Raw genomic sequence first — 16,203 nt, 5'->3', positions numbered from 1 at the left:
CATGCTGACCAAGCTCCGTTGGACTGTAGTTGGACTCTCGGCTGCTTGTGCCCACCATGGCTTTTAAAAATGGGCTCAGCGAACGCCTCGACGAGCTTCGATTTCCGTCTCCTCGATCCCCTCCGTCAGAGTCTGCTTTTCCAGGCTATAGTGCGCTCTCGCCAGGCCATTCGAACTATGTTCCGGGATTCTCGCGTCCCACGGGGGATGTCCGCGCCAACCTGCAACGTCGCTTCACAACGGACTCGAGCAAGGTATCATCATGGAATTATCTGAGCCAGGGACCTGCCCAAAGTCCGGATCCTCTGGATCTACTATCCTCGGTAAGCATAGTGTTTCCTTATAGTCTGATTTGCACCTATCTTTGGTGGGAGAATCAATGAACGTGCTGTGCAAATGTGGCGGTGAAGATGAATCTGCCAGTCTTGAGAGCGTTGGGACACAGCGGCGTGCATCTTCTGCCTGATATACGATCACGCTCAGTCGCGTTGCCTATTTGGACTTCTGAATAGCACCGATTGTTCCAATCTCTCAAGGCTGCCATCTCATCTTAACTTTATCACTTTCACTTCGTGTTCGAGCAACCCCGAATTCTCATTCACTTTTACTCTGCATGTGCTTCCACCTATGTGCCTGGATGGCTGCCTCTTGAGGTATACCATTGAGGTATCTCTGTATCTACGGGAACCTCTCTGCTGCCTGATTCCCCTTTCTTTAAAATTCACCTCCCTCGACCTCCTTTCGTCTTTTCTTTCTGCCTTTTTTACCCTTCGATTTCCCTGTTCTCTCGATGTCCTTGTGACACCACCGCGACATTCCCTCAATCCCTACCCCTTTGACCCAATTCCCCTTGCCCTGCAGAAGCCATACATTTGTGTGACATTGCTACTCTATTTGTTCTTCGAAATATCAGTCTGACTGTACCCAGTTCGAAAGAAAGCGACAACACATTGAGTACATGCGTGAGCAGAAACGTCGCTTTGAAGAGGACATGAAATTGCTCGACATGCAGCACGAAAAGGAAAAAAACGAAATGGACCAACTGGCTCGTGACCTCGCGAAGGCTGGCTTGTCCAATCCTGTCAGCGAGCCTACGACTCCGCCTGAGTATCGTGATGCCCCGGTATCTACTGCAATCTCTCGTCCTGGTCGCTTTTCTACCTCTAGTGTGACATCGTCTCCTGGATTCTTCAATGCGTTTGCCGGCTCCCAGATTACTTCGCCGCAAGCTCCTTCGCATGCAGCTCACGGATCTGTTGATCGGTTTGCTGGTCACTCTCTTCCTGGCTCTCGCCGTAACTCCGAGAAGGAGGAGTACATCATGGATCCCTCTACTCTTCGTCCCGCCACCTCGTGAGTTTCCTTTTCCTTGGCGTCAAACTGATGATATCAGATGTTGGGACGGAAGGTCTTTCACGGAATTATGACTAACAGAAATAGTGTGCACCGGTACTCGCTTCCTTCCAACAACAATTTCTCCAACCCTTACCGCGCAAATGTCGGAAACGACTCGTTTGCTGGTACTAAGCATCTGTTCAATCGCGATAATGAAAAGCATGTTTTCAATGCCGAGCACCGACTGTCTACTCCAGACATTCAGAGCTACATGAAGATGACTGAGCCTGATGACAAGTTTCCGACTCTCTTTCGTCGGGGCGGCTCCAACATCGTAAGTTTTGACCTGTCAATTCCGCTCGATCGAAATGAATCGTTTCTGACTTGGATCCGAACAGCTGTCCGCCAATCCTGATGCAGTTGATCTGGCCAACCCCCGTACCCCGGGCCCTGACTCGTATCCTTATCACAACCGTCACCGTTCGACTCACTCTAGCATGCCTCAGAACAATTCAGCTTCTCTTCGCCTGGATCATCTGAGCAGCCCGACCCACGAAGATCACGGCAGCGGGGTACACTCTCGCCACATCTCTCGTCACTCACTTGAAGGTGGTTTCACCTTCCCTACTGAGCGTAACTCGGAGGCTTCGACCCCTGTTCCCACAAGCCGCCCCACTGTTCTTCAACCTTCCTACTCTACCAACGATCTACCAACTGTCAAGGGTAACGGTTTTGACGCTGCCATCACTCCACTTAAGACCCACGCTGAGCATCTTCACCAACACAACGCCAGCCTTGGTCGCATTCCCAACGGTGCAGTGAACCGACCTGCCAAGCAAGAGTCACCCGAACCCGACGGCCCCAAGATGAATCAGACCACTCAAACGATGCTCCAGGCAAGTGCCGCACCCTTCGGTCCTCAGATGACCTCAGCCGCGCCCAATCCTGCTGTCTCTGGGTCTGTCGGCCCTGCTGCCCTGCCCTTCCCCCTCTACAGCTATGGTATTCAAAGCTATGTCGGCCAGCCAACTCCGGCTCCCAATCAGATGCCTGGCGCCTTTGGTACTAACACTTTCGGTGGCTACCCCAACTACGCTGGTGGATACCGATTACCCGAGCCTGCTTCTCGTGGAGTCCCTACCCAGCGTCGCCAGACCGAAGGTGAGGCCTCTCAGCTCACACGCTTCACGAACTTCCCCCTCGAGCACTTCAAGGGTGAACTGTACAGTCTGTGCAAAGACCAGCATGGTTGCCGTTATCTGCAGCGCAAGCTTGAGGAACGCAACCCGGACCATGTTCAACTGATCTTCAGTGAGACGTACATGCACGTTATTGAACTGATGACTGGTATGGAATCACATTGTCTTTGTTGTATAACTTGTTTTGTATGCTAATTCATCAACCACTAGATCCTTTCGGTAATTACCTGTGCCAGAAGCTTCTCGAGTTCTCCAACGATGAGCAGCGAACCGCTCTGATCGACAATGCCGCACCCAAGCTGGTCACCATTGCGCTAAACCAGCATGGCACCCGGGCCCTGCAGAAAATGATCGAGTTCATCTCAACTCCGGAACAGACGAAGACTGTTATCCGAGCTCTAAAGCAGCACGTTGTTGACCTGGTTCAGGATCTGAATGGCAACCATGTCATTCAGAAGTGCCTCAACCGTCTGGGCGCAGAAGATGCTGAGTTCATCTACGAAGCCGTCGGCACCCACTGTGTCACTGTGGGTACTCATCGTCACGGATGCTGCGTCTTGCAGCGCTGCATCGACCATGCCTCGGGAGATCAGAAGGCCAAGTTGATCGCCCAGATAACTTCCAACTCATTTGCCCTGGTCCAGGATCCGTTCGGTAATTACGTGGTCCAGTACATTCTGGATCTTGCAGAGCCCAAGTTCACCAGCCCAATGTGCCGTACCTTCGCAGGCAATGTTTCTTCTCTGTCCAAGCAGAAGTTCAGCTCCAATGTCATCGAGAAGTGCCTTCGCACTGCTGACAATTCGTCCCGACGTGACATGATTGAGGAGATGCTGCAGGGCAACCAGCTGGACCAGATGCTCCGTGACTCGTTTGCCAACTATGTTGTCCAGACTGCCATGGACTTTGCCGACCCGGAAACCCGCCAGCACATTGTGGACGCGATCCGCCCCATTCTGCCGACCATTCGACAGACTCCTCACGGACGTCGTATTGCTGGCAAGATGTTGAACGCCGAGGGCTCTGGTCGTAGCAGTGGCAACAGCAGTGGTCAGGCTACTCCGAACGAGCTTCCCCCCAACAGTGCCTCCAACGCTCAAATCCCGAAGATGCTACAGAAGCCCTTCATGTACCAGGGACCGACAAATGGCTCGAACTTCAACGGCGGCTATCTCCCCACTCCCGGAAGCTCTTCCAACAACACCCCACCCAGTGGACCTGGCGAGAGTCCTTCGGCGTACAATAACATGCAGGCATCCCCGGCGAACAACTTCGGAGCGCCGAACCCTCCCCTCTATGCCTACTTCTAAACAATGACTTGTACCATAGTCACGATTGCCACGATATTTGATGATTTCACGGACCTTTCACAGACTCATCAGACGGGCCAGTTGCATACTTCATGATCCACTCGGTTGCAACTCATTTATTCTTCTTCCCCCATCTGTTTCGCCTGCATACCTGCATATATGCTTTGCATCAAGCAATGCGTCACGACTACCTTGACATCTGGCAAGAATTCACGTGTTGCATGCTGCATACAATCTTTATGCAGTCCGCATCGGAGTGTCATTTTCTTTCCCAGCCTGTGCTCCGCAGCCTTGTTCCCCTCTTTCCAATTTTTCATTCTGTATTTTGCTTTTCCTCTTTTTCGTTTGTTTCCAATGGTTCTACCAGTTTCGGCTTTTCGCGTGGCTTTGGTGATTTGAAGTATCATTCCTCTGCAATGATGTCCTCGTCATCCTGTCATGCGATTCACCAGTCTTCTTCCTGCCTTGTGTTTTCCCACCATTTTTTCCTACTTTCGCTCTGTATTTTGCATTTTGATTTTTCCCATTGCACTTCGTGATGTGTTGTGCTCGTGCCGAGTGCCTCGGTAAGAGCAGGCTCTGAGATGCTTCTAGGAACATGACTGGAGTGGTTCGGACTCGTCGTGTCTCTCGACAACGACTTGTCCTGAGAAGGAATTACCAGGAGATGAGCAGCTTGTATGTTGCCGTACTGGACCTACAGGTCGGTTGCAGACAATGACAGTGTGTACTGTCTTGTTGCTTATTTTCAAGTTGCCGCAACGCATGTGCCTCTCTACACACACTACCTGCATTGCTGTACTTTATCATCGAACATCAAAACATTAAAAAAAAAAGCCGGCTTCGTAGATCTTAACTGTAATCAAATGACCTGTAATTCTATTTCAACAAGTAGACAATCTTCTCCCTTAAACGCGTCGCGAGGTCACGTGTAGCCAGGGATCGGTTTCGGAGACGAGCCACATCCCGCGACGACTCGACCTTTTGCGCATTGCCAATTTACAAACTCAAGGCCGAAGGGGAAGAATCGACCCATGCAACCAATAGACGTTGCGTGCTCTCTGAGTGCACAATGGCCATGTCGGGAGGTTCAGACGCGGCAACTCGCCAGTCTCCTCCATGTGAGTAGTTTCCGCGGCTTGAGGACTCCGCAGCGCTGTAAAGCTTGATTTGATCGTACTGCTAACATTGGAACCTGCGCGATAGCCTCATCTTCCTAGCCCACCAGCACTGGTTGTCCACGGAATCTCAGCGACTTGCAAATCGACCATCATCCGTGGCGTCCTCTCAACCCTCGAGATACCTCACGCAGTTGTCCGGAGCACGGAGTGCATTACAGGCCGCCATCTCTTGACAAAGATTCTCTGGAATACACTGGAGGCATTGGGACAGAAAGACGAGTGGGAGAAGTTTGGCAAGGGACGATGCGAGCACGTCAGCTCACTTGCGGTTCTTCTGGAAGAATGTCTTGCCTCTAGGCCCGCAGAGAAACAAGGGAAGTTCGTGCTCGTGCTGGACGAGATCGACCGACAAAGAGAGGCGTCACACACGCTGCTGTCAGCGCTGGCCCGACTCGGAGAAATCGTGGGTGACCTCAACCGTCTGGCTGGAAGCACTACGATCGTTACTGACACTTTAACAGATCCCATCGCTCTGCGTCGTTCTTGTGCTCGGATCGAGTCCGCGACCTCTGTTCCTTCAGGATGCGGCGGTTCCTCATATCAGCTTCCCTCCTTACACGCGCAAAGAATCTATTGATATCCTGTTGGCTTCTCCTGTGCCTGTGGTAGAGGGTTTACTGGACAAAGTCACCTCACGGATATACCCTCACTTCGTTGCGACTATCTATGACACATTGGTTGGACCTACAGCAGGCTCCATTCCCAGCTTCCTATCGATTTGCGAGAGATTATGGCCTCTGTTCGTGGTTCCTGTGGTGCAGGGCGAAGCCCCGCCAGGCGGGAACACTGAATGGGACTTTTCACATCTGCTGTTGAAGAACAGAGCTCTATTCCGGCACCAGGGAGAATCTGCACTGGTGCACCGAATCGTGCCCGAGGAATCATCTGGTCCGATCAAGACTTTCAAAGCCTCACTGGCAACGAAACCAGCTCCCTCCGCTCTCCCATCACTGCCATACTTCTCTACATTGATCTTGACATCAGCGTACCTGGCATCCCACACCCCACAGCGTCTTGATACGATTTTCTTCTCTAAATTCTCCTCGTCCTCGCTCTCAGCGCGCAACAAGCGTGCCCATCACCGTCGCCGCTTGAAGGTCCTCTCCCAAGCCCAAGCCGAAGATAGAGCAGCCGCCAACAAGGACTCCTCAACACTAAACAAAAAGGGCAAACGAACCAAGACCCGAATCACAAAATCAACTCTCTCGTCTGCTTTCGCAACATCCTCTGCAACTACCTCCGCAACCGGAGGCGGCGGTATCACGGGCCCCTCTACAATCCTCACAGCACGGTCATTCCCCCTAGAACGTCTTCTTGCAATCTACCACGCCATCGACCCCAATCCGCCCGCAAATCCTATTCGCACCAGCGCTGTAGCAGACTCGATCTACACCGAGCTGGCTACACTACGTCGTCTTCGTCTCGTCGTTCCAGCCGCAGGCCACGTCGGGGGTGCCAGTATGGGAAGTGGCAACACCAGTGCTGATGCAGGAGAGAAGTGGTGTGTCAATGTTTCTGGGGACTGGATTGGCGAGCTGGCTAAGGGGATTGGCGTGGAAGTTGGAGAGTGGTTGGCTGGTGGTTTGGATTGATGTACTGTGTATGATCTAAGTCTAGATGGATGGGGAAGGGGGACGGGGTGTTGGTATTTATTTTTGGTGTTTGTTTACTTGCATAGCATCTAGGAGGTAGATGAAATTATACCCGTTCTTGCATGGTAATTTTCAGACTGGCTCAGGCTCATTTCTATGTAATTCCAACAACAGTGAGGGGCCAGATGGTGAAAGTATTGATTTGTCAATTTGGACGACACGCTGTGTACATCTGTTGACCGCATTTGCTCTTTTCGCTCGAGGTTAGGGTCCTTTTCCTGCTCTTGATGTCTCTCTACATTGAACTGGAACTTGAATTCTGGGGAACAGGATGATTATTGCATGAATTCGTAAATGGCATGATGCATGGCACTTCAAGCTCCGGCAAATGCAGGCGTGGCAGTGTCTTATGGACATGAACAGACTAGATGGACAGACAGACCAGACAAAAATACGCCGGGCAATACGGAGAATCTACCAGATCCACTGGTCAACTGTAGCTTTTGCACAAACCAACAGGCTGGGAGTCTGAGGCCCATGTCGATTCAACTGGCCTTCACTCGATTCAAAGCATACGCATGTAATCGGATCGGAGTATCGGTATTTTGAAAGAGGCGAGGCGACTGCAGTGCCCGTTTGGAGGGAGAAGAGTTGGATTTTGCGGTCATCCGAGGCTGGAGTTGATGTTAGTGGGTTCGACTCCAGAGCAATGGGAAATGCGCATACCGCTTGCCACAAGGCTGAGCTCGGTGCTGACATCAAAGTCTGGGATCACATCGGGAGAGTAGTCGGGGAAGGTTAAGTATGGACGGGTAGAGCTATGGCGCCAGTCCTTCGGCTTGGGCTTTTTGCCCTTGCCGTCTGGGTCTGGGGCAAAGCGTATGTCGTACATTTGGAGCTGATTCGAGTATTAGCGTAGTTTCTCAGGGATAGAGAAGAGTGGATCTTTTACATACCGAGTTGTACCCTCCAACGACCATTCGATACTCATCGACCTTGCGGATTTTGGACACAGAATGGGGGTGTTTAAGTCGTGCGGCGCTACCACCACTGCGGAGATCATGGAGGAAGATAGTCGAGTTTCTAAGCCCCGAAGCAATGACATCTGACGAAAGCCATTCCACTGCGTTAACGCTTGCGTGCGAGGAATTACCGTGTCGGCGGAAGTTTGGACTGTCTGCGCTTAATTCACCTGAGAAAGGCTTTTGAGAAAGAGTCCAATGACTGCCAAATCCTTCGAGTGTGTGTAGCCCGTCTGAAGTGCCGATTGCGAAGAGAGCTTTGTTGCCCGTTGGACAAGCCGCTGAACACCACATTGAGGATGTGGTGTTGATGCGGATGGGGTGCGCAACTGGATAGTCGTGTTAGGTCGGTAGAATAGCAGAGATGAGAAGAACAGTCACTTACAGAAGTTAGGCCAGCGGTAGTCGCCAGCCTCATCGGGGTCTGGAAGCATGCGTGTTGCGAGATAGCTGTCGCCTTCTGGGCCGCTGTCCATTGTTGCCCTGGGGTGATCAGCAACAATTTTGAGAAGGTAACTATGGACAGTGATGAACATACAGGAGATAACCTGTATGACTCAAAGATATTGAAGATAACTAGAAGGAATGGGTGTTAGCATCTCTCCACCTAGGAGGCGCAGGGAACATACTCTGAAGTTGTCTTTGAAGAGCATTCGCTCCATAGTGCGGTCATACGTCCATTGCTCTTCGTCAGAGTCTGGAAAGCATATTCTGTATAGTTGTCAGCGGTGGAATCATTCTTGGAGCATGGAGACGTACGAGGCTGATGAGGAACCACCATGATGACCACTGGCAATTAGAATCCCCGAGCGTGGGTTCCGCAACACATGGCGTATAGAGTAGTCTTTTGGGAAAGGCTCAAATTGGTGGAGCTTTTTCCGTCGCAGCTGACTCGCATAAACATGCGCCTGTTGGTCGAGCCGGGCGGTAGCACGAAGATGAGACCCGATCTCTCTGTAGGCGCCGAGCAACGGGTGGTGCAGGAAATCCGCTTTGTGAACCGTCTCTCGAGCTTCACGTTGTTTGATCTGAACTCTTTTTTCGTGTTTCTAACGAGGTCAGCATGCTCTTTGGTCAAGAGTCTTTCATGCTAACCTCTTTGTCCTTGCGTTTTCTCTTTACGGATTCCTTGGAGTACTGTGATCCCGGGGGAGCGACATGGTTGGCCTGGATTTTGAAATACTTTTTCTTCTCCTGATCTGTCGATATGTTTTAGCCGTGCCCAGAGCAGGTGTAGAGTGCAAGCAAACTCGCCCCCGACTTACCAAAGTAAAAGCCAGGGATGTCTGCTGCCATCTTGGTGGCAGAGTTCGACGAACACTAAGCCTGGGAGGGCAAAAAAAAGGTTGTGACAGATAGGAAGGTGTAAATGTTCAAGAATGAAGTGATCGTCTCAACTTCTTACATTTCCTAAGGCGAGGTGAGGAATGCTGATGGGTGGCGGTATCAGCGTGTTGCGGAGTCGAGAGCGCGTGCTAGCTTTGGCCGAAGAACCAACGTGCCCAAAGCGAAGGTCAAGTCTGACCCTATTTGGCAGCAAGGACTGAAGCAAAAGACGTCTTTCACTCCTAGCCAGCGACTTCCTGCAGATTTGTTCGTCTCAATTTGCCCGCGACGGTGACGTCCACGTGATTACGTAATAACATTGTGCCTGAGATACAAGGCCGTGAGGGGTTAGAATCTTTGCCTGGAATTCCCATGGCGATTGGATGAATCAAGAGATAAAAATACATGCAAACTATGACTCTTGGAGTTCAGGGGCGAGTTTTCCTTATGGTACTCATCCCATATTGTCTTCATTCTCCCACCTGAGTCCACCTGAGCATGCAAGTATACAACTACACCCACTGGATTACTTGCACATTTAGCCCAAGGAGGTTTGTAAGTGCATTGATTAACACATATGAATCGGACAGATCATAGTAAAATAAAAGTGTGATAAAAAGCTTTATAGGAAGGATAGGAAGATGTCTATGAAGGCCTTCGAAGGAATGGTCAGGAAAGGGTTCGGAAAGGCCTGCATTTGACAGCAATGAACAGAGTAACGAGGAAGCAAGCTTGGCCCTTCCATGCTGAGCGTGTTATCACTAGTCTGTCCAACGGAAGTCGTGCCTGCCATGACACCTGTGGACCTTCCCCTATAGACATGTGTTGCCCCCAATTACCGCCATGGCTTTCTCTTCACACTCCTTCTCTCTGCTTGTTTTCCCCAACTTCAAATCAGACATAATTTATTACCAGTATTTGAAATATCTGTCCATGTCTCAATCACCTGCAGCCGACTTGGTTCGACCCATGGACTTCATGAATACCAGGACTCTAGCACTCCACAATCATCCCCCAGGCGATACATGCGGCAAGAAGGAAGACAGTCTTTCGAAAGACGAGGAAGAGACTCCTATCACCCCAGAGGACAGTCTCGATGCTCTGATTGCCGAGCTCGAGGAAGAAGATGGAAAAGAACCTGACCCCGAAGTCCTCACAATCGGCCCGGGAGCTGATCGACCCATCCCAAACACTCTGCTGCAAACCAGCCTGGCAACTGGTCTCACAGACTTTGAGGTCAGCGTTATGCGAAGAAAGTATGGCTGGAACCGTCTGCATGAGCAGAAAAGAAGCAACATCGTCAAGTTCTTGAAGCTCTTTGTCGGGTCTGTGCAGTTTGTCATGGAGGTAAGTACTATTCCTCGTACAGCGTTGCAATTACCACGGCAGGATGTGCTAATTATCACTTTTAGGTTGCAGCCCTCTTGGCTGCTGGCCTTCAAGACTGGATCGATTTTGGTGTCATCTGTGCACTTCTTCTCCTCAACGCCATCGTCGGATTTGCCCAGGAATACCACGCCGGTAATATCGTCGACAGTCTCAAAGAGAACCTGGCACTCAAGGCCACTGTCATTCGCAATGGGGAGATGTTTGAGGTGCCTTCACAGGATGTCGTGCCAGGAGATGTCGTTCATGTGGATGATGTGAGTTTCGATGTGGAAAAAGTGATCTTAGAAACTACATACTGATCGGAGTTCAGGGCACGATTGTACCAGCCGATGGCGTAATCGTTTCCGATGGCACGCATTTACAAGTCGATCAGTCCTCAATCACCGGCGAGTCACTGGCAGTGGACAAACATCAGGGTGACCGCTGCTTTTCTTCATCTGCTATCAAGCGTGGTAGCGGCCTTCTCATCGTGACCCATACTGGTGATCGAACTTTTGTCGGAGCGGCAGCAGAACTGGTCAACAAGGCTGACAATGGAACTGGCCACTTCACTAAAGTTCTTGATCAAATTGGTAGGATCCTTCTCACGCTAGTTGTTCTCACTCTCCTTGTCGTCTGGATCGCCTCCTTCTACCGATCCGACTCTATCGTTGAAATCCTGGAATACACTCTGGCCATCACAGTTGTTGGGGTGCCTGTTGGCCTCCCCGCAGTCGTCACTACAACCATGGCCGTGGGTGCTTCGTATCTGGCCAAGAGTTCTGCCATTGTTCAGAAGCTTTCGGCAATCGAATCCCTAGCTGGAGTAGAAGTCCTCTGTTCCGACAAGACTGGCACTCTCACTCGAAACAAGCTCGCATTGGGTGAGCCTTACACAACTCCAGGGATTGATCGAGAGGCTCTCATGCTCACAGCCTGTCTGGCTGCCACTCGCAAGAAGAAAGGGATTGATGCTATCGACAGGGTCTTCATTAAGGGCTTGAGAGGATATCCTCATGCCAAGAGTCGGATCGAAACCTTCAGAACTATCGAATTTTATCCGTTTGATCCGGTTTCAAAGAAGGTAACAGCCGTGGTGGAATCGTCCCAAGGCGAACAGATCATATGTGTTAAAGGGGCTCCTATTCCAGTCTTGAACACTGTCAAAGAAGACCAGCCTGTTCCCGTGGATATTGAGAATGCCTACGTGGCCAGGGTCACCGAGTTTGCCAGCCGTGGATTCCGGGCTCTTGGAATTGCCCGAAAAGGCGCCGATGGAGTATGGCAAATCATGGGGATCATGCCCTGCTCAGACCCTCCACGTCATGACACCGCAAAGACTATCATCGAAGCCCAGCGCTTAGGGCTTCGCATCAAGATGCTGACTGGAGATGCCGTGGGAATTGCGCGAGAGACAGCCCGCCAACTTGGCCTCGGCACCAACATCTATAACGCAGAAAAACTCGGAGTCACCGGCGCTGGAGATATGCCCGGCTCGGAGGTCAACGACTTCGTTGAGGCAGCTGATGGCTTTGCCGAAGTCTTCCCTCAGCACAAGTACAGCGTTGTGGAGATTCTTCAGAAGCGCGGCCTTCTGGTGGCTATGACTGGAGATGGTGTGAATGATGCCCCATCTCTCAAAAAAGCCGACACAGGCATCGCGGTCGAGGGTGCTTCGGATGCTGCTCGCTCGGCTGCCGACATTGTCTTTCTTGCGCCCGGCCTATCTGCAATCATCACTGCCATCAAGGTGTCACGCCAGATCTTTCATCGAATGTATGCATATGTCATCTACCGAATCGCTCTGTCTTTACATCTGGAGATCTTCTTCGGACTGTGGATCGCCACCATGAATGAAGGCCTCGACCTTCGCCTGGTTGTGCTTCTGGCCATCTTCGCCGATATTGCAACTCTGGCAATTGCCTATGACAACGCGCCGTACTCAGAGTCACCTGTCAAATGGAATTTACCCAAACTATGGGGTATCGCTGTCGTCATGGGCATGATTTTGGCAGCTGGTTCCTGGATTGCATTCGGTACCATGCTGCTGCGTGGCGAGGAAGGAGGCTTGGTGCAAAATTTTGGAGCTCGTGACTCGGTTCTCTTTCTGGAGATCGCCCTTACGCAGAACTGGTTAATCTTCATCACTCGAGGAGTTAAGAGTCCCATCTGGAAGCATCTTCCGTCCTTGCAGCTCTTCCTTGCAGTCCTGGTGGTGGATATTGCGGCCACTTTAATGGTTATCTTCGGTGTGTTTGTAAACAGAAACACTTCTATCGTGACCATTGTCCGCGTGTGGGGCTTTTCTTTGGGAGTGGAAGTTGTCTGCTTTGTTGTGTACAACTTCTTGCAGAGCTCGGAAGCATTTGACAACATCATGCACGGACGGAGCCCACGCGGCAAAGGTAGGGAGCGATCGTTCGAGGATTTTGGTAAGTTTGGCACTCTGATTGAAATCATGACAAGCGGTTAATCAACTATAGCGATCAACATGCAGCGACTGGCGAGCCAACACGAGAAGACCTCTTGAGGTCAATACGACTGACGTTCGATGAAGGGGCAAGATGTGATCTTCAGTGGGGATGACTGGAACGAGTGCTAAACGGAAAAGCTGTTTCATTAAGCATTTAGTGGGAGGGCGGAAAGGGAGGCCACGATCGATTTGATGCTTTACCTTCTCTCGAATGTTGACCGTCGCCGCAATATTTCCTATTGCGTCTATTCTTATTCGCACGCGACACGTTCCCAGCTGTCACTCCCAGTCCTAAAAGTGTCTCAACTATGAATGAATTACCCTCATCCTTCTCACAGTTCCCTAACCATGTTCCTGTAGGGGTTCTCTGGATCATTCTCTTCTTCCTCTACAGACTGGATCGTCTTGTGCACCTTGCAGGGACTCCCTACGGCGACGGAGAATGGTGGAATATCCTTGGTAACAACCGAACCGGCCCCAATAGTACAACCCTCGCCAATGGTGACTCCAGGCAGAATCACTACATTCCCACCAACCCAGCAGTCATCGCCAATCTTCACAGCATGTCCAAACTCAATGAATTTGCGCCTGGATAGGACGCTCGTCTCATGGCCAGCTGTGAAGATCCCTACATTAGGGCCCATCTGGACACGATCGCCGATGATCACCAGCGAAGTGTCCAGTATCGTCAAACTAGTCACGTAAGCCTTTCTCCAACTAGCAGATAGCGCTATAACTTACTTCCAATTCAAAAAACAATCCCGCCCAATGACGACATTGCACCCATAATCCGGGCGAAAAGGCGGCTCGATAAAAGTACCCTCGCCTACACGGCCGACCAGCTTCTGCAGGAGATCGAAGCGGACTTCGGCGATCTTATCGGACGACACTGTGCGCGGGTCGAGATGGTTGTAGTCGCCTGTCAAGATGCGACACCGGTGCCGGCCCTCGACGAGGCGGGGAAGGAGGGGGTTGTACCTGACGGCGGGTTAGCATCCATGTCTCGGCAGTGTACATCGAACATGTAATGCTCAATAGTTACAAAGTAGTGGAGCTCGTTGAGTGGAGGAAAACTCACAACATGCCCGATATCATTTTCTCGTAATCATCGCACATCGGCACGCCGGAGAGGTCGCGGGCGATGGCGATGAGGTCGGGTCTTAACTCGGTAGATGCCATAGTAAAAATGCTCTTAAGATGCTCTAGATGACTATTTCGTATCCTCGGGTAGAATTGAACACTTGACGGGCTTGTAGTGGTGTAGAAACGATGTTGAAGAAACGATGTTGAATTGAACGAAGACCCGAGCCAAGGCGCCAATGCGGAGCAACAACATCCGCGCCCCGAGAAACAGCAGTTTCTGATGAATATCACACAACATACACAACCTTAGGATGCAATCTATGTACACAAACAAAGCAAAATTGGAGTCGCACCCTTCCTAGTAATCCTAGTATGCGCGAGCAACATGTTCAGCCGACGGAAGACTCTCCGTATTCGCCAACGACAGACTACCTTCATCCTTACCCTCTTCGAGATCTTTTTCCTCTTGAATGAACCGCAATTGTCTTTTATACATGCGCCAGAAGACAAGACTCCCATGAATCTGGGCGGCTGAGAATGCAATATGAAGCAATGGAGTCACAACTTTGAATGCAATCTGCCAACGATTCCACAGACTTCCAAAGAGCCACATGGTCACGATCGTTTCGCAGAGTGTACCGGTCGCCGTCGTGAGGCAGGAAAGGAGGAAGATGCGGGCCAGGAAATAGTGACGATGGGGGTACACACGGTACAGGATGATGGCGATGTGCGGGAAAAACTCCGAAATCAGATCGAAGGCTCCTGTTTTCTCGAAGTCAGTGGGCATGTCATGTCAAGTGAAGAGATGGATCTAATTTACCCCACACCAGGCACAGAATGAATTCGATATTTGCATCTGGCTCCCGTGCCAGTTTCAAGCTGATTGCAATGGCAGATTGGCCGATCATAATAGTCCCGACGTGATGCAAGACTGCCACGGGGGAGAGTTTGACGCGGTACAAGAGTTCGAATATGTACATGCCGATTAACATCTGGGCCACGACGATGAGGGCATCGCCCAATGTCGCGGGCCCACCGGGGATGTAGGGGTGGTGGAAGACCGTCGGGCCAGCAGTGACGGCACGAATGAATGGGTAGACAGCGACAAGGAAGATGACGAATTTGGTAGCGCCGGCGATGTGGTGATTGATGAAGCCGCGGCGGTTGGTTTCACTCATCTCGGTGTAGGTTTTGCCATAAAGCCATGGTATAAGAAAGCCTTCCAGGACGTAGAAGCGGATCAGGAAGAGGACCACCAGGATAATGGAGATGATCAGCGCGGCGAAAGGGGCCAGTTGCGATATAGGCTCCTGGTGACTGCTATCCAGAGGGGAGATTTGGGTCATGGTGGCGTGGTATGCTTAAAAGAGACAGCTTGGAAAACGAAGGAATGCAAGTAATAGAAGTGAGTGAGGGAGAGACGGGAAGATAAAGCAAACAAAGGAAACGTGTACTACAAGAGCGAGTATCGCATTGAGGAATGAGTAGAAATGGGAATTGAGAAGAAATGGGAATTGAGAAGAAATGGGAATTGAGAAGAAATGGGAATTGAGAAGAAACGAGGGTGAGAGTCAAGCAGACATCGTGAAATAAGAGACAAGTCACTGCACAAGACAACCGAGGAATTGAATAGAGGCGCCTATTTGAATCCCTAAAATAATACTACCTATCCCCCCCCAGATATCCACACCACGATCCGCATACCCTCGGGCCCCGAACCCTTTTTTTTTTACCCTTCGCAATAGAACGATCCACAGGCGCCCTGCAGGGTCTAACTAGATGCATCTTAACCCTTACTATTCTAGGAGTCCGAGCATGCATTTCTCACGTGAATGATACAATGAGGAACTAAATGAGCGAAGTCGCCTCCAGCTTACCTGAAATAAACGAGATGGCGAATAGCAGCCCCGGCGGACGCAGAGTGCATATAGGGGCGCACAGGTTACTGTAATTGGATCTCAGGCTCCCACAATTTAATTAAAAAGGACCCTAGGAAAATACCCCAAAAGCGGCACATTAGAGTAAGAAGAGACCAAGACAGATGTTGGCGCCAACACCACAGAGAAGGATTTTCGAACCGGGTTCAATCCAGCATGCAACATCTCCAGCAACATCTCCATTGACCCTGTAGTCAAACCCAGGGGCCAAGCTTTTTCGCGACGGCCTGCGAAGCTTAATGACATTCCGACGTGCCATGATTGGCCATGAGGAATTTTTGCCCCAGTCTCCTTAGGGTTCTAGGACTGAGCCTCGGGTCAATATAGGCACTGTTTCAGGGCCCCTCTGACACGAAGGCTCTCAGGCAGCAGAATTG

General features: G+C 50.9%; 6 protein-coding genes across 6 annotated transcripts; 3 read left to right on the top strand and 3 right to left on the bottom strand.

Moving 5' to 3' along the window:
- Positions 1-56: 56 nt before the first annotated feature.
- Positions 57-3,844, top strand: N7443_010884 (uncharacterized protein; the record flags this gene model as incomplete). Its single annotated transcript, XM_056890940.1, has 5 exons — positions 57-323; positions 929-1,353; positions 1,441-1,669; positions 1,734-2,682; positions 2,745-3,844. 5 exons carry the CDS (start codon positions 57-59, stop codon positions 3,842-3,844), a joined length of 2,970 nt encoding a protein of 989 aa, XP_056737431.1.
- Positions 3,845-4,878: 1,034 nt separating this feature from the next.
- N7443_010883 (origin of replication complex subunit 5 family protein) lies at positions 4,879-6,617 on the top strand (the record flags this gene model as incomplete). The annotated part of the gene is made up of 3 exons (XM_056890939.1): positions 4,879-4,965; positions 5,051-5,428; positions 5,487-6,617. 3 exons carry the CDS (start codon positions 4,879-4,881, stop codon positions 6,615-6,617), a joined length of 1,596 nt encoding a protein of 531 aa, XP_056737430.1.
- A 474-nt stretch (positions 6,618-7,091) lies between these two features.
- On the bottom strand, positions 7,092-8,935 carry N7443_010882 (uncharacterized protein; the record flags this gene model as incomplete). The annotated part of the gene is made up of 9 exons (XM_056890938.1): positions 7,092-7,291; positions 7,344-7,515; positions 7,574-7,968; positions 8,025-8,122; positions 8,178-8,215; positions 8,269-8,350; positions 8,399-8,688; positions 8,735-8,838; positions 8,905-8,935. 9 exons carry the CDS (start codon positions 8,933-8,935, stop codon positions 7,092-7,094), a joined length of 1,410 nt encoding a protein of 469 aa, XP_056737429.1.
- Positions 8,936-9,934: 999 nt separating this feature from the next.
- Positions 9,935-12,863, top strand: N7443_010881 (plasma-membrane proton-efflux P-type ATPase; the record flags this gene model as incomplete). The annotated part of the gene is made up of 4 exons (XM_056890937.1): positions 9,935-10,312; positions 10,378-10,608; positions 10,665-12,765; positions 12,817-12,863. The coding sequence occupies 4 exons, from the start codon at positions 9,935-9,937 to the stop codon at positions 12,861-12,863; spliced, it is 2,757 nt and encodes a 918-aa protein (XP_056737428.1).
- A 275-nt stretch (positions 12,864-13,138) lies between these two features.
- On the bottom strand, positions 13,139-13,985 carry N7443_010880 (sugar O-acetyltransferase; the record flags this gene model as incomplete). Its single annotated transcript, XM_056890936.1, has 3 exons — positions 13,139-13,499; positions 13,548-13,784; positions 13,885-13,985. The coding sequence occupies 3 exons, from the start codon at positions 13,983-13,985 to the stop codon at positions 13,139-13,141; spliced, it is 699 nt and encodes a 232-aa protein (XP_056737427.1).
- Positions 13,986-14,256: 271 nt separating this feature from the next.
- On the bottom strand, positions 14,257-15,235 carry N7443_010879 (uncharacterized protein; the record flags this gene model as incomplete). The annotated part of the gene is made up of 2 exons (XM_056890935.1): positions 14,257-14,651; positions 14,710-15,235. 2 exons carry the CDS (start codon positions 15,233-15,235, stop codon positions 14,257-14,259), a joined length of 921 nt encoding a protein of 306 aa, XP_056737426.1.
- Positions 15,236-16,203: the final 968 nt, after the last annotated feature.

This window comes from Penicillium atrosanguineum (assembly GCF_028827265.1).
Source record: "Penicillium atrosanguineum strain IBT 20685 chromosome Unknown utg000008l_segment0_segment0, whole genome shotgun sequence".
Classification (NCBI taxonomy): Eukaryota; Fungi; Ascomycota; class Eurotiomycetes; order Eurotiales; family Aspergillaceae; genus Penicillium; species Penicillium atrosanguineum.
This window is presented reverse-complemented; position numbering and strand designations above follow the sequence as displayed.